General features: G+C 43.7%; 1 protein-coding gene across 2 annotated transcripts in view; it reads left to right on the forward strand.

The window, feature by feature from the left end:
• Positions 1-27997, forward strand: part of LOC134353728 (glycogen [starch] synthase, muscle-like) — a 124650-nt gene that overhangs the window by 60747 nt on the left and 35906 nt on the right. For both annotated transcript variants that reach the window (XM_063062027.1, XM_063062029.1), the window contains one exon: positions 6002-6122. In XM_063062027.1, the coding sequence (XP_062918097.1) occupies positions 6002-6122 (121 nt within the window). The remainder of the gene's footprint in view (positions 1-6001; positions 6123-27997) is intronic.

The raw sequence follows: 27997 nt of genomic DNA on the forward strand, positions 1-27997 counted from the left end.
GGATCATTTAGGAGGCTGAGGGGTTGATAAGTAGGACATACAGGGACGTAGCTAACTAGGTGGCCGTCAAGAAAGAGAAAGGAGATAGGCAGCAAATACAGAATACCCCTGTGGAGGGTCCCCTCAACAACAGGTATACTGCTTTGGATACTATTGGGGGGATGAACGAGCTGAGCAAAGCCACTGTGGTCAGGTCTCTGGCACTGAGCCTGGACCTGTGGCTCAGAAGGGAAGAGGAAAGAAGAGACGAGTTGTAGTGGTAGGAGTTTCGTTGGTTAAGAAGTCCTTTGGACAAGGACGAGGTCCCTGGATGCTACGTTACCTCCCGGACGCCCAGGTCAGGGACATCTCGGATCAAGTCGACAGCATTCCTAAGTGGGAGGCTGAGCAGCAAGAAGTCATGGTCCCGGTCAGTACCAATGACTTGAGTAGGAAGGGTGATGAGGTTCTCCAAAGTGAGAGTTCAGGGAGTTAGGTGCTAAATTAAAGGACAGGACCTCTGGAAATGTGATCTCAGGAGGGAGGGCTTCAGATTTTTGGATCATTGGGCTCTCTTTCAGGGAAGGTAGGACCTGCACAGATGGTGTGCCCTTGAACTAGAGTGAGATTAATATCCTAGCGGGAAGGTTTGCTAGTGCTACACAGTGGTGGTGGTGGTTGGTGGGTGGCGGGGTTAATTAGAGCTGCAGGTGATGAGAAACAGAGCACCAGAGTAAATAGTGGAGTGGTTGTGGAGAAAGATTTTGTTAAGCCTGCATGCAAAGTGAGGGATCAAAAGGTCGAGTGAGGGAAACTAATATTCGGAGTTGTGTATATTTCAATGCAAGGAGTAGTGCAGGAAAGGTGGATGACCATGGATCAGCATGTGGAATTATGACATAGTAGCCATTAGTGAGACTTGGTTGCAGGAGAGGCAGGACTGGCAGCTCGCTTTTCCAGTATTCAGTAACTTTAGACATGATAGAGAGGAAGGAATTAAAGGGGAAGGGATGGCATTACCTAGTCACAGAAAAAGTCACAGAAGTACTTAGGACAGACTTGAGAGCTCATTTACTGAGGTTAAATGGGTGGAACTGAGGAATAAGAAAGGGATGGCCATGTTAATGGGATTATATTATGGAACATCTAACAGTCTGTGGGATTTAGGGGAGCAAATTTGTAGACAGATTACAGACTGTTTCAAAGAAGATGAGGTTGTGATAGAAGGTGATTTTAACTTTGCACATATTGACCGGGACTCCCATACTGTAAAAAGGCTGGATGGTGAGTTTCTCAAATGTACTCAGGAAAGTTTCTTTAATCAGTACATGGAGATCCAACTAGAGAGAGTGCAATACAAGATCTCCTATTAGGGAATAGATAGGGCAAGTGACAGAAGTTTTTGTAGGGGGAACACTTTGCATTTAGTGATCATAATTCCATTAGTTTCAAAATAATTATGGAAAAGGATAGTTCTGGTCCTCGGGTTAAAATTCTAAATTGAAGAATGGCCAACTTTGATGGTATAAGGAAGGATCTAGCAAATGTGGATTGAGACAAGTTGTTCTCTGGCAAAGGTGTACTTGGTAAGTGGAGGCCTTCAAAAGTGAAATTTTAAGAGTACAGAGTTTGTATGTTCTTGTCAGAATAAATGGCAAGGATAACAGGTTTATGAAAGCTTGATTTCTGAGAGATATTGGGGTCCTGGTTAAGAAAAAGGTGTATAGCAAGTATAGGCAGGAAGGAAGGTGGGTGCAAATGAGATAGGTGAGGATGAGAAGTGACACGTTAGAGCAGTGATTCCTGACCCCTGGTCCATGGACCCCTTGGTTAATGGTAGGAGTCCTTGGCATAAAAAGTTGGAAACCCTTGTGATAGAGGTTTATAAACTATGAAAGGCATAGATGGAGTAGAGCAGCGGTCCCCAACCACCAGGCCGCAAAGCATGTGCTGCCGGGCCGTGAGGAAACGATATGATTTGGCGATAGGAGTCAGCTGCACCTTTCCTCATTGCTTGTCATGCCCGCTGTTGAGCCATTACGCACGCGAGATCATTACCCGCGCGTCATCCATGTCAGCACAGGAAAAAGATCAACTCCTCGGGCTTGCAAATGGCGGCGGGCTGAAAAGTATGTTTGACATAACATCTCTGCCAGCACTCTGGATCTCAAAGTCAAGGCTAAGTCTCCTGAGATAGCCACGAAAGCACTGAAAATGTTGCTTCCATTTCCAACATATCTCTGCAATGAATGGAACGAAAACCAATTGCGTAATAGACTGGACATAAGGAACCCCTTTCGAGTATCGCTGTCTCCCATCACCCTTCGATGGGACCATCTTGTTGCAGGGAAACAAGTATTCAGCCCAGGGCTCCCACTGATTCAGCGATATTGGTGTGTTGCAATGATTTTATATGTTCATACGGGGAAAATATATGCTGTGTGTTTAATATCCAAACGTTACTTAAAATGTTATGATGCTGTTGACTTACTTATATAACCATATAACAATTACAGCACGGAAACAGGCCATCTCTGCCCTTCTAGTCCGTGCCGAACGCTACTCTCACCTAGTCCAACCGACCTGCACTCAACCAACCTGCACTCAGCCCATAACCCTCCATTCCTTTTCTGTCCATATACCTATCCAATTTTTCTTTAAATAATATCGAATCCCATCAGCACTTACTTCAAGCTCCCCTGTCCTTCCCTGATAATTGACTTACTGCTATATTCATGCGAGGAAAATATGCGCTGTGTGTTTAATATTAAATTCGTTAGATAAACCCTTTTAGAAACAAAATTGAATGTATTAGCCACTTATCACCTATATTCCAGTCGTGATTAACATCCCTCCCGAACAGAATCGCCAAAAATGATTTGTAGAAAACATCGGCACGTACATGTATCTGCAAAGCACGCATGCGCACTGGTGCCCGCGCAAGGCTTCATGGTCATTGTAGTCTCTCTGTGTAAACAACATATTTGGCTCTACTCTTGTCCGTTGACAACCCTACCCCCCTCCCTCCCCCCGGGTTGGCTGGTCCGCAAGAATATTGTCAATATGAAACCGGTCCGCAGTGCAAAAAAGGTTGGGGACCCCTGGGGTAGGGAGTCAATTCCTGTAAGGGTGTCTCAAACTTGAGGGCATAGGTTTAAGATAAGATGGAGAAAAATTAAAGAGGATTTGAAGGGTATTTTTTTTACACACAAACAGTATCTAGAATGAGCTGCCAAGGGAGGTGATGGTGGCAGGGACACTAAAAGCATTTAAGAGACATCTGGGCAGGTGCTTGAATGCGAAAGGCATAGTGGGATATCGATTTCCAGTGTCTGCAGAATCTTGTTTTAGTTCTGATCAGCATGATGGTAAGAATGGACTGAAAGTCCAGTTTCTATGCTGTAAATATCTCATTCTAAGACTATGATGATTTGTGTGATCAGGGAGCGTGTTAAAACATTTAAGCAATTCTTCATTTCTATCGCTAAACTGTGCTCTTTGTTTTAGTGAAGAGTGATGCTGATTCATCACCAAAAATTAGGGCCCAGAATTTATACAGAGCAGTTCACCGTTCATATGTCAAGAATGACCCAGAAAGCCTACCCTGACCTGATTGGAGAAGCCCTACATAACACATGGCCTTTCGATCATTAATGCCACAGAACTGCTTTGACAGCTGGTTAAACAAAGCCCCTAGTCTCAATTAGGTATTACGGAGCTTGAATGTGTGCAAATATCTCTGGTATTCATAAACAGTTAAAAACAATTTTTTTTAAAAGCCAAGCCATTAAAGATTACAATATTGAAATTGTTTAAAAATTATGAATTTGAAGTACTTACGGGAAAATAACAATAATTAAATATATTTTAATGCAAAATTAAATAAATCAATCACCTGAACCTAAGCTGCACCCCCCCAGCCCCCATTCAACAATTTCTGTCCACCAGGTTCTGTGGGCAGACAGCTCAGTGTAGCTGCTGGGGAACCTGCCGACGTTAACGGGCAGAACTGGATTCCGTGATGTCTAAAATGGAGCACATACTGGCTGACTGCATCAATCATCTGTCTAGAAGCTTAGCGTTTTCTGTTTGTGCATTTGGTCCTAACTTATTGAACTAAGAGCTGGCACTGGTACCCATTACTGCTTGTCTTTTAGTGGAAATTCTGGGACAAATAGTTTTGGTACCTTTGTGTAACCTGACTTTTAAAATCAGTGAAAGTAATGCAAAGATTACACCAAGCAATTTATTATTTTAATTGGACGTGTGTCAGTTTGTTGATGCTGTGAATGTATTTGGATATAAATGTCACTACTTGTGCACACGGGAAGTGATCATAATTTGTGGAGACTTCCCAAAGCAGCATATTCAATGAAATCTCACAGTTTTGCCAGTTTGTAAGAAATTTTAACCATGGGTCAGTGTAAATGAAGACATGAACAAGTGTATAACTTACTTGTCTTTACAAGGCTGATTGGTCCACTTACTGGAATGAGTACTGATGCCTCACATAGAGCTCAGGATGCATTCCCGGGAACAAGTCCACTCATGCAGTCAGCACTATCACAGGTCAACATGGCGTGATGTGCAGAGAGGTAATGTTACTGAGAGCACTGCTATTCCAGGAGCCTGGATTGAGGGCTCACCAATGAAATGGTTGAAGTGAAATCTTTGCCACGTGGCTCAGTGTGGAGTGATCCAGTGACAGTGTACGATGGCTGTGTTTGGGTGGGTTGGAGAGAGTGTGTAGTCACTCGGTGGTGAGATCTGCATGTGTTGAGTAGGGGCCGTTGTTGGGGACTGCTGGCACGTTCTCCACATGTTAATGGATCGTCCAGATCGTGCAGTCTCCCTCGTTACCTCCTGTAGGATGTAGTGGAAACCGTGGCCATTGTGGAAACTTTGGGCTGGGGAGAGGCGTACAGACAAACAGAGATGGAGAGATGGCAGTTTCCATTACATCTTAACAGAGGATTCTGCCAGACCCCACACTCTCACTGCTTGGCCCAGCCCTCACAGGTGGTTTGTCTGTGTATTGCCTCAGTGGTTCACATCACACCAGGCCATGTGCCTGTGAGATCAGTGTTCTACTGGTTGGCTAGAGCTAGAGAACGGCAGGGATTGGCACTGGGCTGTAGCACAACAGCACACAGCTGAAGCCCCTTCCTTCTGTTTTTAAATACTGGGTGCTTAAGCTCTAGGACCCAGGATCCAGAGTCCTGTAATGAATCAGCACTCTGATGAATTGTGTCGGGCAGGGTACCCGTGCACATTCATTTCTGATACAAGCAACTGGAAACTTGACCAGCTGGTATATCACTGACATGATGTAATTTAGGTTAATGTACATTATATTGCTTCTCTTCTGCACTATCAACAGTTCCCTTTGAGATCAAGTACTTACTGTATGGGAAATGATGGGAGTTAACTTGATATTCTCCTCTCTACACCCTCTCTCCCCAACAAACTGACCTATGTCTCAGTGCACTTCACCTAAGATGACATTGGACCACCTGATTCTAGAAGTATTTCTCTCATCACAGTCAATAAAACTTTCACATTTATTTTAATTTTTTTTCTACTTTTATGATGGAATTCTTTAGATAATGACAACATGATCTGAAGGTATGAAGAGAGCTGGGGAATTTAAATTAGGCTAATTAAATAAACCAGGAGTTTAAAAACTGGTGATCATGAAGATGAATTGACACAATAAGTGCATCTGGTCACAGTGTCCTTCAGGGAAGAAGTCTGCAGTCCTGACTGGTCAGGCCTTAATATGAACCCAGATCTGTAACAGTGTTGTTACTTCTTACTGGAAGTGGCTGAGCAAAGAAAAACTCATTTCAGGAGTAGTTCAGGACGGGCACGCCTACAGCATGTGACTATTCCTTTTCTTCACCAACAGGTTGTACTGAGCCTGACAACCACAACATCTAGTTCTCTCAGACTTTAGTTAAAGTGCCCTGTGTGCTTTATGACCGTCATACATTGAAGGATTTTTTTGTCATGTCTCCTGCAGATGTTTGAACTTCGACCTGGACAAGACCCTGTTCATTTTCATTGCGGGAAGGTACGAATTCTCCAACAAGGGGGCTGATGTGTTCCTGGAGGCTCTGGCTCGCCTAAATTACCTGCTCAAGGTAGGAGGGCTGAAACCACTTCCGCTTATCCTTTGCTTTCAGTCCGCAGCTATCTGTTGCAGGTGCGATTTTGGGGATTGGTTCATGCCAGTGTCTTGAAAATATCATACCCCACAGGTGCCTTAGACTTCTTCCAGATTTTCACTAAATTCCCTCAGTTCTGCAGTGGATTATGCTGGTAATAATCAGATTATTTCCATCCGCTATCAAACATAGTGTCATATCAGTGGGTAGTGAAAAGGGAGAAAAGAAACTTGTCTGAACAGAGAATATCATAGTTCAAGGAAAATTAATGAACAGAGGAATACATTTTAGCTATGGTTTCTTTTTCCTGTGGTTTTTACACAGCTCAAGATCTTGTCTTATCAGTGTTGTATTTAGCCATAAGATGGCAGCAAACTCCAGCGTCTCATTCTGTTGACACAGCCACAGAGGTAGAACCTGTTAAGTTTGTATTACAAATTGATGAATTCTAAAACAGTGAAACATGTTAGATCAGCTTCTTGCTCGTTACATTACCTCTTGAATTTGGCATGCCATTAGGAGCAGAGCGGGGGAAATGTACCAAATTTCCACAGGCGCCATGGTAGCGGAGTGGATCGAGCGATGTTATTACAGGTCGGGGCGTCGGAGTTCAGAGTTCATTTCCAGCGCTGTCTGTAGGAAGTTTGTATATCCTTTCTATGAGCATGTGAGTTTCCTCTGGGTGCTCTGGTTTCCTCCCACAGTCCAAAGCGCTACCGATTCGTAGGCCAATTGGTCTTGTAAATTGCTCTGTAATTAGGCTAGGATTAAATGGGTAAATTGCATAGTTTATTGGGCCAGAAAGGCCTGTTCTGCACTGTATCTCTGAATCAATAAATAAATTCAATAATCAGCACTTACAATGGACTGAATTACCTCATCTACTGCTGTGTGCTTCTTCAATTTCCAAAATACTGCTTCCTTCAAATTGAATGCCCATGACTGTCTTTGTCACACAGTCATTCCCTTTTGTGTGAACTTTTCAATGATGTCTTAGAGTCTGTAAACTCATGTCAATCGGAAAAAGTCTTCTTTTCTTCTATTAGTCTGATTTGCATCTCATGAATTTCAATTAGGTTACATTGAGACCTTGTGCCAAATCTCACTGGCTGTAATGTAGAAATGCTGGCATTCAGTTATCAGAATCCTAATAACAGAAAGGCCAAAAAAAAATTGCAATTTATTTTTTTGGGGAAATCTGCAATAAAAACAGAAATTGACGGAAATATGAGCAGGTTAGGCAGCATCTGTGGAGTGAAAAATAGATTTGCCGCTCCAGGTCGATGACTTCTCACAGAGCATCCAGGAGCTCAGCCTGTGTCCTGTGAGTGCTGACTGCACTTCCCCACACTATGTCTGCTGAAAATCAGAGACACGTACAGTGCCTATAAAAAATGTTCACTTCCATTCCCACCCCCCCCCAGAAGTTTCATATTTCATTGTTTAACAACATTGAATCACAGTGGGTTTAATTTGGCTTTTTTGACACTGATCAACAGAAAAAAGACCCATGTCAAAGTGAAAACAGAACTCTACAAAGTGATCTAAATTAATTACAAATATAAAACACAAAATAATTGATTGTCCCCTTTAAGTATTCACCCCCTTCAAGTCAGTGTTTAGTTGATGCACCTTTGGCAGCAATTACAGCATAGAATCTGTGTGGATAGGTCTCTATCAGCTTTGCACATCTGGGCACTGCAATTTTTCCCATTCGTCTTTACAAAACTGCTCAAGCTCTGTCAGATTGCATGAGGATCATGAGTGAACAGCCCTTTCAAGTCCAGCCACAAATTCTCAATCGGATGGAGATCTGGACTCTGACTTGGCCACTCCAGGACACTAACTTTGTTGTTTTTAAGCCATTCCTGTGTATCTTTGGCTTATGCTTGGGGTCATTGTTTGCTGGAAAACAAATCTCCCAAATCACAGTTCGCTTGCAGACGGCATCGTTTTCCTCCAGGATTTCCCTGTATTGTGCTGCATTCATTTTACCCACTACCTTCACAAGCCTTCCAAGGCCTGCTGCAGTGAAGCATCCCCACAGCATGATGCAGCCACCACCATGCTTCACGGTAGGGATAGTGTGTTTTTGTTGGTGTGGGGTGTGCCAAACATAGCGTTTAGTCTGATGGCCTAAAAGCTTAATTTTGGTTTTATCAGACCATAGAGCCTTCTTCCAGCTGACTTCAGAGTCTCCTGCATGCCTTCTGGCAAATGCTAGCTGAGATTTCATGTGAGTTTTTCTCAGTAGTGGCTTTCTCTTTGCCACTCTCACACAAAGCTGTGACTGGTGAAACAACCGGGCAACAGATTTTGTATGCACAATCTCTCCCATCTCCACCACTGAAGCTTGTAACTCCTCCAGAGTTGTCATGGGTCTGTTGGTGGCCTCCCTCCCTAGTTTCTTGCACGATCTCTCAGTTTTTGAGGATGGCCTATTCTAACCGGATTTACAACTGTGCCATATTCTTTCCATTTTTCCAGGAATATTCAGTGACTTGGAAATTGTCTTGTATCCATCTCCTGACTTGTGTTATTCAATAACTTATTCACGGAGTTGCTTAGAGGGTTGTCTTCATGGTGTAGTTTTTGCCAAGATACTGACTCATCAGCAGGTGGACCTTCTGGATACAGGTGTATTTTTACTTCAGTCAATTGAAACACCTTGACTGCACACAGTGATCTCCAGTTAACTAATTATGTGACTTCTAAAACCCATTGGCTGCATCAGTGACGATTTGGTTTGTCATATTAAAGGAGGATGAATATTTATACAATCAATTATTTGATGTTTTATATTTGCAATTAATGTAGATCACTTTGTAGAGATCTGTTTTCACTTCAACATGAAAGAGTCTTTTTCTGTTGAATAGTGTCAAAAAAGCCAAATTAACTCCACTGTGGTTCAGTGTTGTAAAACAATAAAACATGAAGGCTTTCAAGGGGGTGAATACTTTTTATAGGCACTGTATATGCCAAGTGGAGGCCATTGCAGCTGTACTGATGATCCAAGACCTGGGTGTACCTTGTAGAGTATAGGCCACGTGCCCTACTCTGTGTTCCCCAGTTTCAGGAAGGGGAAGTTATGTGAACACATGCCAGCCGTTACTGAGGAACACACACCAGTCCTCATCAAGGGGTTTGCAGTGGGAGGGGGTGAAGAAATTCAGGCTTCTGTGCAGCGGCATCTCCAAAGATGCATCCTGGGCCCAACATACAGATGCAGTCACGAAGAAGGCAGGTAGATGGTGGTATTTCATTAGGAATTTGCAGAGATTTGCTATGTCACCAAAGACTTTAGCAAGTTTCTACAGAAGTACAATGGAGAGCATTTGGACAGGTCTTTACTACCTGGTATGGAGGTTCCAATGCATCCGACCAAGGAAAGCTCCAAAGGGTTATGGACTCACCCAGATCCATCATGGGCACTAGCCAACCTACTATCAAGGATGTCTTCAAAGGGCAGTGCCTCAGGAAGTTGGGATTCATCAGTAAGGACCCTCGCCATCCAGAACACGCCTTCGTCTCATTATTACCACCTGAGATCTGGAAGTAGCCGGGGATAGCCATGCTTCCATGAAGCAAAGCAAAGACCATTCTCCACAGAGACAGGAAGATAGAGGCGGTGGAGTACGCTTTACGGCTAAGTCTCAGACCCTCTGGCCCATCTTGGAACATCCCGCGGTTAAAAACGTCATCCATTTTATCTGCCGAGGGAGTTTTCCCCCATCATTCCCGTGGCAGTGTACATTCCACCTCAGGCTGATGTCAGGCAACCACTGGAGGAGCTGAGCACAGTAATCTGCGAGCATGAAACAGCGCACCCCGATGACTTCCCTGTCATTATTGGGGATTTCAACCAGGCCAGCTTGAAGAAGTCTCCAAGCCACCACCACCAGTCTGTGGAGCCGGAGGAGCCAACACACTTGGCCACTTACCCAGGAACCTGTGACACTGCACAGTGCTGTCTGTAGAGAGGAAACAGCCCAACCCATCCCATCACATCTCAAATTATAATTAGAGACTTCAGCCAGGCCTGTTTGAAGAAAATCCTACCCAGTTATCATCAGCATATAACCTGTAGCACCAGAGGCCCCAACTAGACCACTGCTACACTACGATAAGGAATGCCTATCGTTCTTTGCCTAGACCGCATTTTGGTATATCAGACCACTTGGCTGTCCTCCTACTAGCTGCACACAGACAGACTCTCAAGGGCAAGGCTCTAGATATTAGGACAACCAAAAGGTGGTCGCGGGAGGTGGAGGAACTTTTACAGGATTGCTTTGAATCAGTGGACTGGCCCATGTTCAAGAACTCATCTGTGGATCTGAATGACTACACTAGGGTTGTAACAGACTTTATTATGAGTGTGTCTCCACAAAATCATTCAGTCTTCCCCAATCAGCCCTGGATGAACTATAAAATCTGAAATTTGCTGAGGGTCAGATTAGAGGTATTCGAGTCTGGAGACCAAGAATGCTACACGAGGTGCAGGTATGATCTCCCGAAAGCCATCTCATGGGCGAAGTGGAGATACCAGACCAAAATGAAACCATTGCAGGATGCTCAACAGCTGTGGCAGGGTTTGAATGTTATAACTTCCTACAAAAAAAATTCGAAGTGACATGGGGGACAGCAGAGATTTGCTTCCAGATGAGCTCAATGTCTTCTGTGCTCGCTTTGACCGTCAGAACATGGAGAAACCATCGCAAACCCCCACATCTCTTGATGATCCTTTGGTCTCAGTATCTGAAGCTGATGTGCGGGCTGCCTGCAGGAGGGTGAATCTAAGGAAAGCATCAGGACTGGACTGGGTACCTGGCCAAGTACTAAAGACCTGTGCTGACCAACTGGCTGGTGTGTTCATCAACTTCTTGCTCCGGCAATGTGTGGTACCCCGCTGCTTCAAGCAGGCTTCAATCATACTGGTGCCCAAGAAGAGCATGGTAATCTGTTTAAATGACAAATGCCCAGTGGCAATTACATCCACAGTGATGAAGTGTTTTGAGAGGCAGGTGTTGAAGCAGATCAGCTCCTGTTTGAATAGTGCCTTGGATCCGCTCCATTTTGCCAACCGAAGCAGCAGGTCTACAGCAGATGCTATCTTATTGGCTCTTCATGCAATCCTGGAACATCTGGACAGCAAAGATGCACACATCAGGATGCTCTTTATCGATTACGGCTCAGCATTTAATACCATCACCCCCTCAAATCTAATCAGTAAACTCCAGGGCCTAGGCCTGAATATCCTGTTGTGCAATTGGATCCTGGATTTTCTCACTTGTAGACATTAGTCAGTTTGGGTTGACAAAAACATCTCCACAATCTCAATCAGCATGGGAGCACCGTAATGACGTGTACTTAGCTCCCTGCTAAGTACAGCTCCAACAAGTTTGCTGATGACACCACGGTTGTGGGCCGTATCAAGCGTGGCGATGATTCATCCTACAAGAGGGAGATTGATAATTTGGCTGAGTGGTGTCATGACAACAACCTCTCACTCAATTCCAGCAAGACCAAGGAACTGATTGTAGTCTTCAGGAGAGGGAAACCAGGGGTCCATGAGCCAGTCCTCATTGAAGGATCAGAGGTGGAGAGGGTCAGCAACTTTACTACTATCTCAGAGGATCTCTCCTGGACCCAATAGATAAATTTGATTGCAAAGAAAGCACAACAGAGCCAGTACTTCCTTAGGAGTCTGCAGAGGTTCATCATGACATCAGAAATGCTGGCAATCTTGTATACATGTGTAGTGGAGAGTGTATTGACTGGGTGCATCATGGACTGGTATGAGAACACCAACACCTTTGAATGGAAAATCCTACGAAAGATAGTAGATTCACCCAGTACATCACGGGTAATTAGAGTGGTGAAGAATGCATCTGGCACACTTGCCTTCACCAATCGGAGCTGTTGTACAGGAGTTGAGGCCGGTCGGAGTTCCATTACAATCAACCGCATCTGAAGCCCGCGTTGCCTTGTGGAAAGACCGGCTCACCGGTCTCAAACAACCCCCAACAATGGAAGTTCCACCGGATGAAAGCCTTCCCCCAGGAGCTAATTGCAACTGGGCAATCTGGAAGTGCCTTCATAGACCTAGGACTGGAGTAGGTCGTTCAAAGGTGTCACTAAGCAAATGGGGATATACAACCAGCCCGACAACCAGTGAATGTGGAACTGAGCCACAAACTATGTGACATCTCCTGCAATGTCCATCGCTAGAGGAATCCTGTACTGTTGCAGATCTTGCAGAATTCAACAACAAGGCACAAAAATGTGTCCAGTTCTGGTTGGGCTATGTATAGGCTGACCATGGACACGATAAGAAGAAGTCGGAGCATGTTGTACAGGGGTTGAAATGTCATATTGCACAAAGAATCTCACGGTTGTGTGTAGTCTGATAATAAAATATACTTTGAACTTAGAATGCTTACCCATGCCCACACTTTGGAAAGTCTGATCACCTGGCTGTACTTGTACTCCCAGTGAGTAGTCAGAGACTAAAAAACACAGCACTAGAGGTGAGGACCAAGAAGGTATGGTCAAAGGAGGTGGAAGGGCACTTGCAGGACTGCTTTGAATCCGATGACTGGACAATATTCAACGATTCATCTTTGAATCTGATAGAATATGTTACAGTTGTCACTGATTTCATCAGGACCTGTGTGGATGAATGTGTACCTTCAATAACATACATGATATACCCAAACCAAAAACTATGAATGACTCAGGAGATTCGCCGTCTTCTGAGGGCTAGATCTGTGGCATTCAAGACTTGTGATCCAGAACTATACAAGAAGTCCAGGTACAACCTACAGAAGGCTATTTTAAGAGTGATAAAAAAACAATTCCAGTTGAAGTTGGTTACAGAATTGGATGCACATCAGATCTTGGTAGGGTTTGCGGGCCATTACTTCCTGCAAGGCAAAACCTGACATCAGGAATAGCTGTGATGCTTCACTTCCAAAAGTGCTGAACACCTGCTACGCACGCTTTGAAAGGGAGAATAAAACTACACCTGTGCAAATCCCTGCGACATCTGGTGACCCTGTGACTACTGTCTCGGAGGTCAGTGTCAGAACATCTTTCAAGAGGGCGAACCCTTGCAAAGGTGTCAGTCCATGATGGTGCACCTGGTAGGGCTGCGAAGACCTGGCAGGGGTGTTCAAAGGCATCTTCAATCTCTCACTGCTCCAGTCGGAGGTTTCCACCTGCTTCAAAAGGGCAACAGTAATACCAGTATCAAGAAGAGGCTCTTTTAAAAAAGAGACTCCTGGACAGGTACATGGAGCTTAGAAAAATAGAGGGCTAAGGGTAACCCTAGGTAATATCTAAGGTAAGGACATGTCCAGCACAGCTTTGTGGGCCGGAGGGCCTGTATTGTGCTGTAGGTTTTCTATATTTCAATGTTTTAAGAGCACGTTGAGCTGCCTCATCAACTATCACCCAGTGGCTCTCACATCTACTGTGACGAAGTGCTTTGAAAATTTGGTTGTGGCTAGATTCAACACCTACCTGATCAAAGACCTGGACCTGCTATAATTTGCCTATTGCCATAATAGGTCCACAGTGGATGCAATCTCCGCTTAGCCTTGGATCATAGGGACAATAGTAATACCAACATCAGGCTGCAGTTTATTGATTATAGCTCAGCATTCAACACAATCATACCCTCCATTCTAATCAACAAGCTCCAAAGCCTGGGCCTTGGTATCTCCCTGTGCATCTGGATCCTTGACTTCCTCACTGGGAGACCACCATCTGTGCGGATCAGAAATAACATCTCCTCCTTGCTGACAATCAATACTGGAGTACCTCAAGGATGTGTGCTTGCTTAGTGCACTGCTCTACTCTCTCTACACCCACAACTGTATGGCTAGGCACAGCTCAAATATCATCTATAAATTTGCTGATAACACAGCTATTGTTGGTAGAATTTTAGGTGGTGATGAGGAGGTGTACAGGGGTGAGATAGATCAGCTGGTTAACTAGTGTTGCGACATGCAGCAATAACTTTGCACTCGATGTCAGTAAGACAAATGAGGTCACTGTGGATTTTATGAAGGGAAAGTTGGAACTCACACCAGCAGTGGAAAGGGTGAGCAGTTTCGAGTTCCTGGGTGTCAGCATCTCTGAAGATCTATCCTGGGCCCAATATATTCATGCAATTACAAAGAAGGCACGACAGTGGCTATATTTCATTAGGAGTTTGAAGTTACTTAGTATAGCACTTACAAATTTCTACAGACATACTATGGTGAACATTCTAACTAGTTGCATCACTGTTGGGTACGGAGGGGCTACTGCACAGGATTGGAGAAGGCTGCAGAAAGTTGTAAACTCAGCCAGCTCCATCATGGGCACTAGTCTCCCCAGTATTGAGGATCCTTCAAAAGACAATACCTCAAAAGGGCGGTATCCATCATTAAGGACTCCAGTCACCCAGGTATATAATTGCTACCATGAAGGGGGAGATACAGGAGCCTAAAAACATATACTCAATATTTCAGAAACACCTTCTTCCACTCAGCCATCAGATCTCTGAATGGACAATGAACCCCTACCTTACTTTTTCCCTCTCTTTTTGCACTACTTATTTAATTTAAATTTTTTATATATATTGTAATTTATGATTTTGTAAAATTTATGTATTGAAATGTGCATATGTAGGTATGCCAGTGATATTAAAACTGATTCTGAAGCTCATGAACACTATATCATTATTTTGCTCTCTTTTCACACTATTTATTTTGCTTATTTTAATGTTTCATAATTGTAATCTATAGTAATTTTTTAATGTATTGCACTTTATCACCCCTGCACCTCAACAAATCTCACGATGTATGTCAGTGATAGTAAGTCTGATTCTGTTTCCTGCTGTCATTTCAAATGGACAGGCTGGGGTTTTTTTTTGCTGAGGAATTACCTGTCTGGTCCTGCAGCCAGGAGGCCGCTCCTCGGATCAAACGCTTTAATGATTTCATGGAGTCACACAGAATGGACATACATTCGTTGGCCCACCGAGGTTGTGTCAGTCATCAGGCAGCAATCCTACATGAATTCCACTTCATAGTCTCCACATTCCATTAATTTCCCCAGATTCTACCACTCACCTCCACAGTCAGGGCAATTTACAAAGTTCAAAGTTCAAAGTAAATTTATTAGCAAAATACATATGTGTCACCGTTTACAACCCCGAGATTTGTTTTCTTGCGGGCATACTCAGTAATCCCAAGAACCATAATAGAATCATTGAAAGACCGCACCCAAAAGGGCTGACAATCAACCAATGTGCAAAAGACACCAAACCACACGAATACAAAAAAGAAAAATAATAATAATAATAAATATCGAGAACATGAGATGAGCCATTCTTGCATGTGAATCCATAGCTTGTGGGAATTGTGGCCAATCAATGTCCCAACCCACGCGCCTTACGCCAGCAAAGAGTGGATTGCTGCTCCAATAACTCTGCTGATTGAAACAGCAAGATAATTCAAGAGAAGTAGACTTAATGACCTCTGGTTCATGACTTAGACACATGAAGCTGATTGTGTTTGAGACATCCTCTTCCTATATATACACTATGCTGACCTATATAATAGCATGATTGGTTAAGTTACTAGTGTGGCTTACAGAGTTGACTTCCCGAGAAGTCAATGAGAGGTTAGAGAGACCAAGTGCACACAGTTCCCATTTAAGTGGAGACACAGATAACCGGAGTGGTGAAGAATGCCTTCAGCACACTCGCCTTCGTCAGTCAGAGCGTGAAGTTGAGATGTCTTGTTACAGCTGCATGAGACATAGGTGAGATCACACCTGGAGTGTGTGTGCAGTTCTGCTGCCCAGCTACAGAGAAGGATCTCATCAGCCACGAAGGGGAAAGAAAACACTCGCAGCCCTGGTTCTGAGACTGAAGAGCTTGAGTTATAAGGAGCAGTTGCATGAGCTGGTACTTCATTCCCTTGAGTATAAAAGACTGAAGGGCGACCTTGTAGAGGTATATAAAATCATGAGGGGCATAGACAAGATGAATGTGTACAGTCTTTTTTCCCAGGGCAGAGTTGCCCAAAACTAGAGGGTATATGTATAAAGTGAGAGGGAAAAGATTAAAAGAGGCAACTTTTCCCAGAGGGTAGTGTGTGTGTGAAACAAGCTACCAGAGGAAGCTGTGGAAGTGGGAACAGTTACCGGATAAGAAAGGGTAAGATAGATGCCAGCAAATGGGACTAGCTCAACTTGATCATTGTGAATGATTTGAGCTAAAGAGACTATTTCCAATCTACTATGACTTTCTGTCCTATTCTATTGCTTTGATCTCTGCCCTTCTGTCAATAGTGATTACTACATTGTTTGACAGACAATGTGTAGATTTTTGGTGGCAGAGTGTGGAGAAAGATTTGATAAAATGGAAGAGTTACACTCTCTCTCAGATTCAGTGATCTTTCTTTAGATAATTGCAGTTAACAGTCTGAAATGCTGCACATGCTTTTTCACAGTTGAATTAATGAGAGAGACTTCTGGTGATTTTAAAAAAAGATATTCTATTTCAGTATTTGTGGACTGGAATCAAAATTCACCAGATGTGTCTTAATGACGTGGCTTAATGTGATTGTGTCCCGGCCCCCACATACACCTAATGCTTTTGACTTCTCTTGCTCAGTTCACCCATTTCCAAATCCTCTGCCTCCTCCCAATCCACAGTTCTGAGTAGTGGCCTGTTACATAATAAAATAAATAATTATCGGTTTCCTTACCCAGCCATTTTCAGCAGTGCAATTAGAACGACTGAGAGCTCCCACTGGGTTATAATGTGATCAATCTCTTAACTGAAATCAGTCACTTAAGCATTGGTGGATGGGAATGGACACTTCCTCATCTTCATTGTCCAACAGCACATGATAAGTAGTGTCTCAACTTAATAAGCTGTTGGAGGAGTTTGAAAGCACTTATTTCTGGTTTGGTGTTGAGAACTTTGTTACAAGATGAGTTGTACATGATTAAGTAGACAACTGGTTGTAAAGAGAGAAAGCTGTCCTTTTTTTGTAAGGATACTTAAGTGTATTTAGAAGTTGGTTTAACTTTTCCCAATGACTCTTTTGGTAATGTGTGTTCTTTAATGTCCTGTTCACTCACAAGAAGTGGGAGAAAGAGCAGGAGGATGCAGTGTGATCCCACAAGCCTGCTCGGTCAATGAAGAAAATCCTGCATCACATTAAGCCAATGAGAAATAACTGATTTCAAGAGGGCCAAAGCAATGCTTACTGCTGAATTAATGATTACTTCATAAATGTTAGTCAAGTCAACTAATTAGCAATCTACAACAGTCATTGGTACATATTCACCATTTCTTAGAAATATAGACATAGAAACATAGAAAAACTACACCACAATACAGGTCCTTCGGCCCGCAATGCTGTGCCAAACATGTGCTTACTTAGAAATTACCTAGGGTTACCCATAGCCCTCTATTTTTCTAAGCTCCATGTACCTATCCAGGAGTCTCTTAAAAGACCCTATCATATCTGCCTTCACCACCGTTGTTGGCAGCCCATTCCACGCACTCACCGCTCTCTGCATTAAAAAACTTAATTGACATCTCCTCTGTACCTACTTCTAAGCACCTTTAAAACTGTGTCCTCTCATGTCAGCCATTTTAGCCCTGGGAAAAAGCCTCTGACTATCCATATGATTAGTGCCTCTCATCATCTTATACGCCTCTATCAGGTCACTTCTCATCCTCCATTGCTCCAAGGAGAAAAGGCCAAGTTCACTCAACCTATTCTCATAAGGCATGCTTCCCAATCCAGGCAACATCCTTGTAAATCTCCTCTGCACCCTTTCTATAGCTTCCACAACCTTCCTGTACTGAGGTGACCAGAACTGAGCACAGTACTTCAAGTGGGGTCTGACCAGGGTCCTATATAGCTGTAACATTACCTCTCAGCTCTTAAACTCAATCCCACGGTTGATGAAGGCCAATGCACCGTATGCCTTCTTAACCACAGAATCAACCTGTGCCGCAGTTTTGAGTGTGCTACCAACTCAGACCCAAGATCCCTGTGATCCTCCACACTGCCAAGAGTCTTACCATTAATACTATATTCTGCCATCATATTTGACCTACCAAAATGAACCACCTCACACTTATCTGGGTTGAACTCCATCTGCCACTTCTCAGCCCAGTTTTGCATCCTATCAGTGTCCTGCTGTAACCTTTGACAGCCCTCCACACTATCCACAACACCCCCAACCTTTATGTCATAATCAAATTTACTAACCCATCCCTCCACTTCCTCAACCAGGTCACTTATAAAAGTCACGAAGAGTAGGGGTCCCAGAACAGATCCCTGAGGCACACCACTGGTCACCAGCCTCCATGCAGAATATGACCCATCTACAACCACTCTTTGCCTCTGTGGGCAAGCCAGTTCTGGATCCACAAAGCAATGTCCCCTTGGATCCCATGCCTCCTTACTTTCTCATTAAGCCTTGCATGGGGTACCTTATCAAATGCCTTGCTACAATCCATAAACACTGCATCTACGGCTCTACCTTCATCAATGTGTTTAGTCACATCCTCAAAAAATTCAATCAGGCTCGTAAGGCATGACCTGCCTTTTTCAAAGCCATGCTGACTATTCCTATTCATATTATGCCTCTCCAAATGTTCATAAATCCTGTCTCTCAGTATCTTCTCCATCAACTTGCCAACCACTGAAGTAAGTCTCACTTTCTTGAATAAGGGAACAACATCCGCAACCCTCCAGTCTTCTGGAACCTCTCCTGTCATTATTGATGATGCAAAGATCATCGCCAGAGGATCAGCAATCTCATCCCTCACCTCCCACAGTAGCCTGGGGTACATCTCGTCCAGTCCTGGAGACTTATCCAACGATGCTTTCCAAAAGCTTCAGCTCATCCTCTTTCTTAATGTCTGTATGCTCAAGCTTTTCAATCCACTACAAGTCATCCCTACAATCGCCAAGATCCTTTTAATGAATACTGAAGCAAAGTATTCATTAACTATCTCTGCTATCTCCTTCGGTTCCATGTATACTTTTCCACTGTCACACTTGATTGGTCCTATTCTCTCACGTCTTATCCTCTTGCTCTTCATTTACCTGTAGAATGCCTTGGGGTTTTCCTTAATTCTGCTCGCCAAGCCCTTCTCATAGCCCCTTCTGGCTCTCCTAATTTCATTCTTAAGCTTCTTCCTGCTAGCCTTATAATCTTCTAGATCTCTATCATTACCTAGTTTTTTAAACCTTTCCTAAGCTTTTCTTTTCTTCTTGACTAGATTTTCAACAGCCTTTGTACACCATGGTTCCTGTACCCTACCGTCCTTTCCCTATCTCATTGGAACACACCTATGCAGAATGCCACACAAATATCCCCTGAACATTTGCCACCTTTCTCCCGTACATTTCCCTGAGAACATCTGTTCCCAATTTATGCTTCCAAGTTCCTGCCTGTTAGCTTCATATTTCCCCTTGCTCTAATTAAACATTTTCCTAACGTGTCTGTTCCTATCCCTCTCCAATATTATTGTAAAGGAGACAGAATTATGATCACTATCTCCAAAATGCTCTCCCACTGAGAGCTCTGACACCTGACCTGGTTTATCTCCCAATACCAAATCAAGTACAGCCTCTCCTCTTGTAGGCTTATCTACATATTGTGTCAAGAAACCTTCCTGAACACACCTAACAAACTCCACCCCATCTAAAACCCTCGCTCTAGGGAGATGCCAGTCAATATTTGAGAAATTAAAATCTCCCACCACGACAACCCTGTTATTATTGCACCTTTCCAGAATCTGTCTCCCTATCTGCTCCTCGATGTCCCTGATACTATTGGGTGGTCTATAAAAAACACCCAATAGAGTTATTGACCCCTTCCTGTTCCTAACTTCCACCCACAGAGACTCCGTAGACAATCCCTCCATGTCTTCCTCCTTTTCTGCAGCCATGACACTATCTCTGATCAGCAGTGCCATGCCCCCACCTCTTTTGCCTCCGTCCCTGTCCTTTCTGAAACATCTAAAACCCAGCATTTGAAGTAACCAGTCCTGTCCCTGAGCCATCCAAGTCTCTGTGATGGCCACAACATCATAGCTCCAAGTACTGATCCATGCTCTAAGCTCATCCGCTTTGTTCATGATGCTTCTTGCATTTAAATAGACACACCTCAAACCATCGGTCTGAGCGCGCCCCTTCTCTATCACCTGCCTATCCTCCCTCTTGCACTGTCTCTAAGCTTTCTCTATTTGTGAGCCAACAGCCCTTTCCTCTATCTCTTCAGTTCGGTTCCCACCCCTCAGCAATCCTAGTTTAAACTCTCTCCATAGCCTTAGCAAACCTCCCTGCCCCCTCAGGTTCAAGTGCAACCTGTCCTTTTTGTACAGGTCACACCTGCTCCAAAAGAGGTCCCAATAATCCAGAAATCTGAATCCCTGCCCCCTGCTCCAATCCCTCAGCCACGCATTTATCCTGCACCTCACTCTATTCCTATACTCACTGTGGCATGGCACAGACAGTAATCCCGAGATTTCTACCTTTGAGGTCCTGCTTCTCAACTTCCTTCCTAACTACCTGTAGTCTGTTTTCAGGACCGCTTCCCTTTTCCTATCTATGTCGTTGGTACCAATATGTACCACAACCTCTGGCTGTTCACCTTCCCACTTCAGGATATCATGGACGCGATCAGAAACGTCCTGGACCCTGGCACCTGGGAGGCAAACTACCATCCGTGTTTCTTTCCTGCATCTACAGAATCACCTGCCTGATCCCCTAACTATAGAGTCCTCTATTACTGCTGCCTTCTTCCTTTCCCTACCCTTCTGAGCCACAAGGCCAGACTTTGTGCCAGAGGCGCAACCACTGTTGCTTCCCCCAGGTAGGCCGTCCCCCCAACGGTACTCAAACAGGAGTACTTATTGTTAAGGGGGACAGCCACAGGGGTACTCTCTAGTATCTGACTCTTGTCCTTCCCTCTCCTGACTGTTACCCACTTATCTGTCTCCTGAGGCCCCGGTGTGACTATTTGCCTATAGCTCCTCTCTGTCACCTCCTCATTTTCCCTGACCAGACGAAGGTCATCGAGCTGCATCTCCAGTTCCCTAACCCGGTCCCTAAGGAGATGCAGCTTGACACACCTGGTACAGATGTGGCCTTCCGGGAGGCCGGGGGCCTCCCAGACTTCCCACATCTGACATCCAGTACGGAATACCGGCCTCACAAACGTACTTCTTGTTTCTATTCTTCATAGGTAATCTACCTGGCCTCGACCCGTTATCGCCGAAGTCCCGCTGAGCCAAAGCCCTCCTACTCTGTCTCCCTCTACTCTCGCCCGCTCCTCCAACACCCGCTCTATAAAGCTGTCTCCTTTTAAACTCTTTTCGCTCGTCTAACTCATTGACGTTCTTGGCTGAGAAAGATTACTAAAAGAAGGTTTTTAACCTTTTTTAGTGTAAATTAACATCCCAGAGGATGGCAGGCCCTCTTGATTGGAGACTTCATTGTAGGAGTTATTAACGAGTTAATAAAGATAAAGACAGAGTTGATAATGAAGGAAGGAATAAAAGTTAAATCCTCCTCCTCTGCAAGTCTGCAGAACATAACCTTGCAATTACCAACATAATTAATAGAGAATGCAACAAACATAAGGTCAGACAGAAGCCCTCCCATTCAAAACACTGGCATAATTGTGAGGGATTGGGGCCTGAAGGACACTTCAATCACCTGAGTGATTGGAGTAGCACAGTAGAGCTGTTGTCTGTCAAGGTGGGTGATCCAGTTGCAGTCCTGAGCTGGGGCTGCGTGGTTTTCGCACATTCTCCCTGTGATTGCACTCCCACACCCCAAAGATGTATTTATAAGTGGATAAGTAGACACGTAAGTTACCTCTAGTGGGTCGCTGAGTGGTGGAGTCTTGCGGGAAGTTGATGGAAATGTGGTTGAGGGGGGGGAAGAAATGGAGTGTGGTGGATGGCCTGGGCGTCTTGGTCAGCCAAAGGCCCTGTTCCTTTGCTCATGACTCTGATTATTAAAGCAGGTCCCACTGATGCAAAAGGTAAATGCTTTTGGGATCCTAGAGCAAGTAGCGTTTGGTTCAGTGACAAGAAGCAAAAGGAAATGGTTGCTACCAGTGGGATCCCACAGGAATATAGAGTATAATAATGATTTAAACACAAATGTAGGGATCACAATAAAGAGGTTTACATGTGATTCGAACAGGATTGTATGATTGACAGTGAGAAGGAATCCATTAGAATTGAAGAGAGTATCAATGGTCTGATCATTTGGGCAGAGAAAAAGCAAATAGATTTTAGACCAGAGACGTGTTAGATATACATTTGGAGGGGATGTAACAAAGTAATGGAAAATATAATAAATGGAAGGTTATTGAGTACTGTGCAAGAATAAAGTTTTAATATGCACTTAACACATCCCTGAAGATGGTCATGAAAATAGAGGAACATGGATCCTTTCCTTTCTTCATGAACAAAAGTTTTGTTCAAATTATATTCAGTGTTATTTTTTTCTGGTTCTCATAATAGTTTGAGAGAACAGTTGGGAAAAATCCAAGTCTGTAGTCTGGCATGCACTAGTGTCATAGAGGTCAGCTATGACCAAGGTCTCATGCTAAACTCCCTTATGATGCCAGAATGAGACCATCAAAGCCCAAAGAAAAAGTGCTTCTGAATGCTCCTCAACAGGGAACTTTGGGTAATAGATAAAACCACTGAACCCATCCCCCAATACCAAGCAGAACCCCATCTATCCAATTGTCCATTTCTTAATGATCTTTATAATGTAAAACAATAAAAATTCTGTCCATAGAGGCTTCGAAGCTGGGAAAGGGGTTTTGATTAACAGAATCCACGGGCTCATGGTTGAGTTCTGGGATTTATGAAGAAATTCCTGTTCATCTGTGGAACACGAAAATCAGCATCTTCAGAGAGTGGGATTCTTCTGACTGTGGGGACTATCAAAACATGTCTATCAATTACTGGGAAACTACTTGTCTAAATTTTCTTGGTTTGATGTTCTTCCCTTCTAATAAACACTGTTGAAGCTTCTCTGTGGCTTTAGACCAGTAAGTGGAACCACTGATGTGAGCTCTGATCATTTGAAGCTAAAATTGTTTAGCACAACAGGAACTGTTTGTGGCTTTCAGTGACCTCTTCAAGGCCCTGGACTTTATTCACTATGAAGCCTTGTGGTTGCTGCTGTTGAAGCTTAGCTGCCCACAATGTTCATTTACATCCTGAGTCTTCTGCATAGTTACAAAATTCCTATGTTTCTATGTAGAGGTTTAGAGATGAATCCTATTCCCATCAACATTGAAGTTGAGCAAGGCTGCTATTGTCTCATCTATATAGCAACACACACAAGATGCTGGAGGAACTCAGCAGGACAAGCAGCATCTATGGAAAAGAGTAAACAGTCAACATTTCGGGCGGAGACCTCCATTTATCTTGCCATCATCCTGTTCCTCATCAGTGATCATCTCCCACCAGGCATTACCATCCAGTACCAAATGGATGCTTTTCAATCTTCCTGTATGCATGTATAGTCCAACTACGTGAACATCAATCTTTATATTTGTATCTGCTGAGGAATGTGCCATTCTAACACACACAAAGCAAGATAAATCAATTTATTTTCATACTCGGCATCAATATTGAGGACTTAAAGGAGTTAGAGAAGCCTGGACAACCCACACCACCAACACATATCAAAATTGTTCAATAACCACCGAAAGACATGGAACATCATTTTGCCCGGATAGTTCTCTTTCTCAGTAAACAAATATTGACAGTGATATTCACCACATAATTGGGAGAGCAAAGGTCTATCAGTGAGAAACTTAACACATAGTTTTTACCAACCATAATTTCCAGAGCTTAGTCAAACTCTCTGTGCCTGTAAAACTTGGGTTTTGTATCAAAATATCATAGGAACCAGGCTCCTCTGGGCTGGTACTGTGCTTGTCAGATGAGAACTTGCCCATACAAGTTCACTTCAGACTGTATCCTCTAAATCCTAGGTGCTCAAAAGAGCAGAAATGGTTGGGTCTTGGCTCAAAATGTCGACTGTTTTCTCTTTTTCATTGATGCTACCTGACCTACTGAGTTTCTCCAGCATCTTGTGTGTGTTGCCCCCATTCACCTTGTCTGTTCCCTCACAATCTTGAAATTTTTAGTCCAATCTCTTTGTAACTTGTTAAACTCCAGGGAGTACTATTCAATTTAAAATATTATGTAGTTTGTACATTCGAGAATGCTTGTATATTCCTAAAGTAAACTCAGTTTCACAGGTGTGTTCTCACTAAGTCATGACTCTACTCACTTGTAATCTAGCTTCATCATGTGAAGGCTAGATTTGTTTACAATCGCCAACAATTTTTTTTGAAAGTGTTGCTTCATCTGAATTTTTTTTGTTTATGATAGACTGGTTGAAGCTGAACACAAATATAATTTCAGGCTACTTGTATCATGTAGGTATTTGGAGAAGCAAGAAATTAACATTTATTTAATATAATGCATTTAATTGCATAATTGGTTCTGATGCTTTGCAATAGTTCAACTGAGCTAAAAATGTTTTATTGATGATTTTCGTTTGTACTCAGTGTCTGAGGTTTCTCACTTAAGTGTCCAACAGTAATCAGCCAGCACTGATGAATTCCAGTTGCCCTGATACAGTTTCTCCATGGCCACAATGTCCTGGTGAAACCTTTCACCATGCTTGTCACTGACAGCACCAAGATTTGCAGGGAAGAAGTCTAAATGGGAATGCAGAAAATTAATCTTTAGTGACACGTTGCACTTCATGGTTTGAATGCTTGAAGCAGTTTACCACTAGCTGTGCATAGTTTGGTGCTCTGTAGTGGCCAAGAAATTTTTCAACAACATCCTTGAATACCTTCCATGTGATTTTCTCCAGTCCCACTAGGAGCTATTCGAATTGCCTGTTATAGATTACCAATTTGATTTGTAGACCATCAAAAAATGCCTTCCTTAATCTAGACATCAGTTATTCTGATTTAAATTATGAATTGACAGAACAAATATAGACAATTTTTTATAAAATGGTGCATGAAATTTCATGGTGATTTTCATGATCAGCAGCCCAAAATCTGTATAATGCACCTATAAGTATTCAGAAAGCAAAATCTTTTATTTCTTATATCTGTTCATGAATTTTTTGGGTTTTTTTTTCATCGGTATTCAGAGAGGCGGGACTGCACAGGTGTGTGACGTCGGGCAGTGAAGCGCGGAAGATTTAAAAGGAACAGAGCCTTGTACAGTGGGCAGCGTAGTTTGCAGGCTGCAGAGTGAGCCGGGAGCAGAGTGAAGGCTTAAGGGCTTTGGCTCAACAGGCTTAGGTGGAAACGGGCGAGGCGAAGAGGGTTTGGTATTCATTTTTTGTTGTTATTTGAGGAGAGGGAAAGTATGAGTGTGAGGGCAGATTGTTGTTCTCGGTGCCGGATGTGGGAGTTCCTGGAGTCTCCAAGCCTCCCGGACATCCACATCTGCGCCAGGTGCGCCGAGATGCAGCTCCTAAGGGACAACGTTAGGGAACTGGAGCTGCAGCTCGATGACCTTCATCTGGTCAGGGAGAGTGAGGAGTTGATAGAGAGGAGTTACAGGCAGGTGGTCACACCAGGGCCACGGGAGGCAGACAAGTGGGTCACGGCTAGGAGGGGGAAGAGGAAGAGGCAGGTAATAGAGAGTACCCTGGTGGCTGTGCCCCTTGACAATAGGTACTCCTGTTTGAGTACTGTTGCGGGGGACAGCTTACCTGGGGGAAGCGACAGTGGCCATGCCTCTGGCCCAGAGTTCGGCCCTATAGCTCAGAAGGGTAGGGAAAGGAAGAGGAGGGTAGTTGTAATAGGGGACTCAATAGTAAGGGGGTCAGATAGGTGATTCTGTGGACGCAGTCTGGAGACCCAGATGGTAGTTTGCCTCCCTGATGCCAGGGTCCGGGATGTTTCTGATCGTGTCCAAGATATCCTGAAGTGGGAGGGAGAGGAGCCAGAGGTCGTGGTACATATAGGTACCAATGACATAGGCAGGAAAAGGGGAGAGGTCCTGAAAGGAGAATATAGGGAGTTCGGAAGGGAGTTGAGAAAAAGGACCACAAAGGTAGTAATCTCGGGATTACTGCCTGTGCTACGCGACAGCGAGAGTAGGAATGCAATGAGGTGGAGGATAAATGCGTGGCTGAGGGATTGGAGCAGGGGGCAGGGATTCAAGTTTTTGGATCATTGGGACCTCTTTTGGCACAGGTGTGACCTGTACAAAAAGGACGGGTTACACTTGAATCCTAGGGGGACCAATATCCTGGCGGGGAGATTTGCGAGAGCTACTGAGGTGACTTTAAACTAGAATGGTTGGGGGGTGGGAATCAAATTAAAGAGACTAGGAGAGAGGAGGTTAGTTCACAACAGGAGGATGGGAACCAGTGCAGAGAGACAGAGGGGTGTAAAATGAGGGTAGAAGCAAAAAATAGTAAGGTGAAAAGTAAAAGTGGCAGGCTGGCAAATCCAGGGCAAAAATCAAAAAGGGCCACTTTTCAACATAATTGTATAAGGGCTAAGTGTGTTGTAAAAGCAAGCCTGAAGGCTTTGTGTGTCAATCCAAGGAGCATTCATAACAAGGTGGATGAATTAAAAGTGCATATTGTTATTAATGAATATGATATAGTTGGGATCACAGAGACATGGCTCCAGGGTGACCAAGGATGGGAGCTCAACATTCAGGGATATTCAATATTCAGGAGGGATAGACATGAAAGAAAAGGAGGTGGGGTAGCATTGCTGGTTAGAGAGGAGATTAACGCAATAGAAAGGAAGGGCATAAGCCGGGAGGATGTGGAATCGATATGGGTAGAGCTGCATAACACTAGGGGGCAGAAAACACTGGTGGGAGTTGTGTACAGGCCACCTAACAGTAGTAGTGAGGTTGGGGATGGCATTAAACAGGAAATTAGAAATGTGTGCAATAAAGGAACAGCGGTTATAATGGGTGACTTCAATCTACATATAGTCATAGTCATAGTCATAGTCATACTTTATTGATCCCGGGGGAAACTGGATTTTCGTTACAGTTGCTCCATAAATAATAAATAGTAATAAAACCATAAATAGTTAAATAGTAATATGTAAATTATTCCAGGAAAGTAAGGCCAGGACCAGCCTATTGGCTCGGGGTGTCTGACCCTTCAAGGGAGGAGTTGTAAAGTTTTGATGGCCACAGGCAGGAATGACTTCCTATGACACTCTGTGTTGCATCTCGGTGGAATGAGTCTCTGGCTGAATGTACTCCTTTGAATGTCAATGTAGATTGGGTGAACCAAATTGGTAAGGGTGCTGAGGAAAAGGATTTCTTGGAATGTATGCGGGATGGTTTTCTGAACCAACATGTCAAGGAACCAACTAGAGAGCAGGCCATTCTAGACCTGGTATTGAGCAATGAGGAAAGGTTAATTAGCAATCTTGTCGTGAGAGGCCCCTTGGGTAAGAGTGACCATAATATGGTGGAATTCTTCATTAAGATGGAGAGTGACATAGTTAATTCAGAAACAAAGTTTCTGAACTTAAAGAAGGGTAACTTCGAAGGTATGAGATGTGAATTAGCTAAGATAGACTGGCAAATGATACTTAAAGGGTTGACGGTGGATATGCAACGGCAAGCATTTAAAGATCACATGGATGAACTACAACAATTGTTCATCCCAGTTTGGCAAAAGAATAAACCAGGGAAGGTAGTGCACCCGTGGCTGACAAGGGAAATTAGGGATGCTATCAATTCCAAAGAAGGAACATACAAATTAGCC

This window comes from Mobula hypostoma, chromosome 11, assembly GCF_963921235.1.
Source record: "Mobula hypostoma chromosome 11, sMobHyp1.1, whole genome shotgun sequence".
Classification (NCBI taxonomy): domain Eukaryota; kingdom Metazoa; phylum Chordata; class Chondrichthyes; order Myliobatiformes; family Myliobatidae; genus Mobula; species Mobula hypostoma.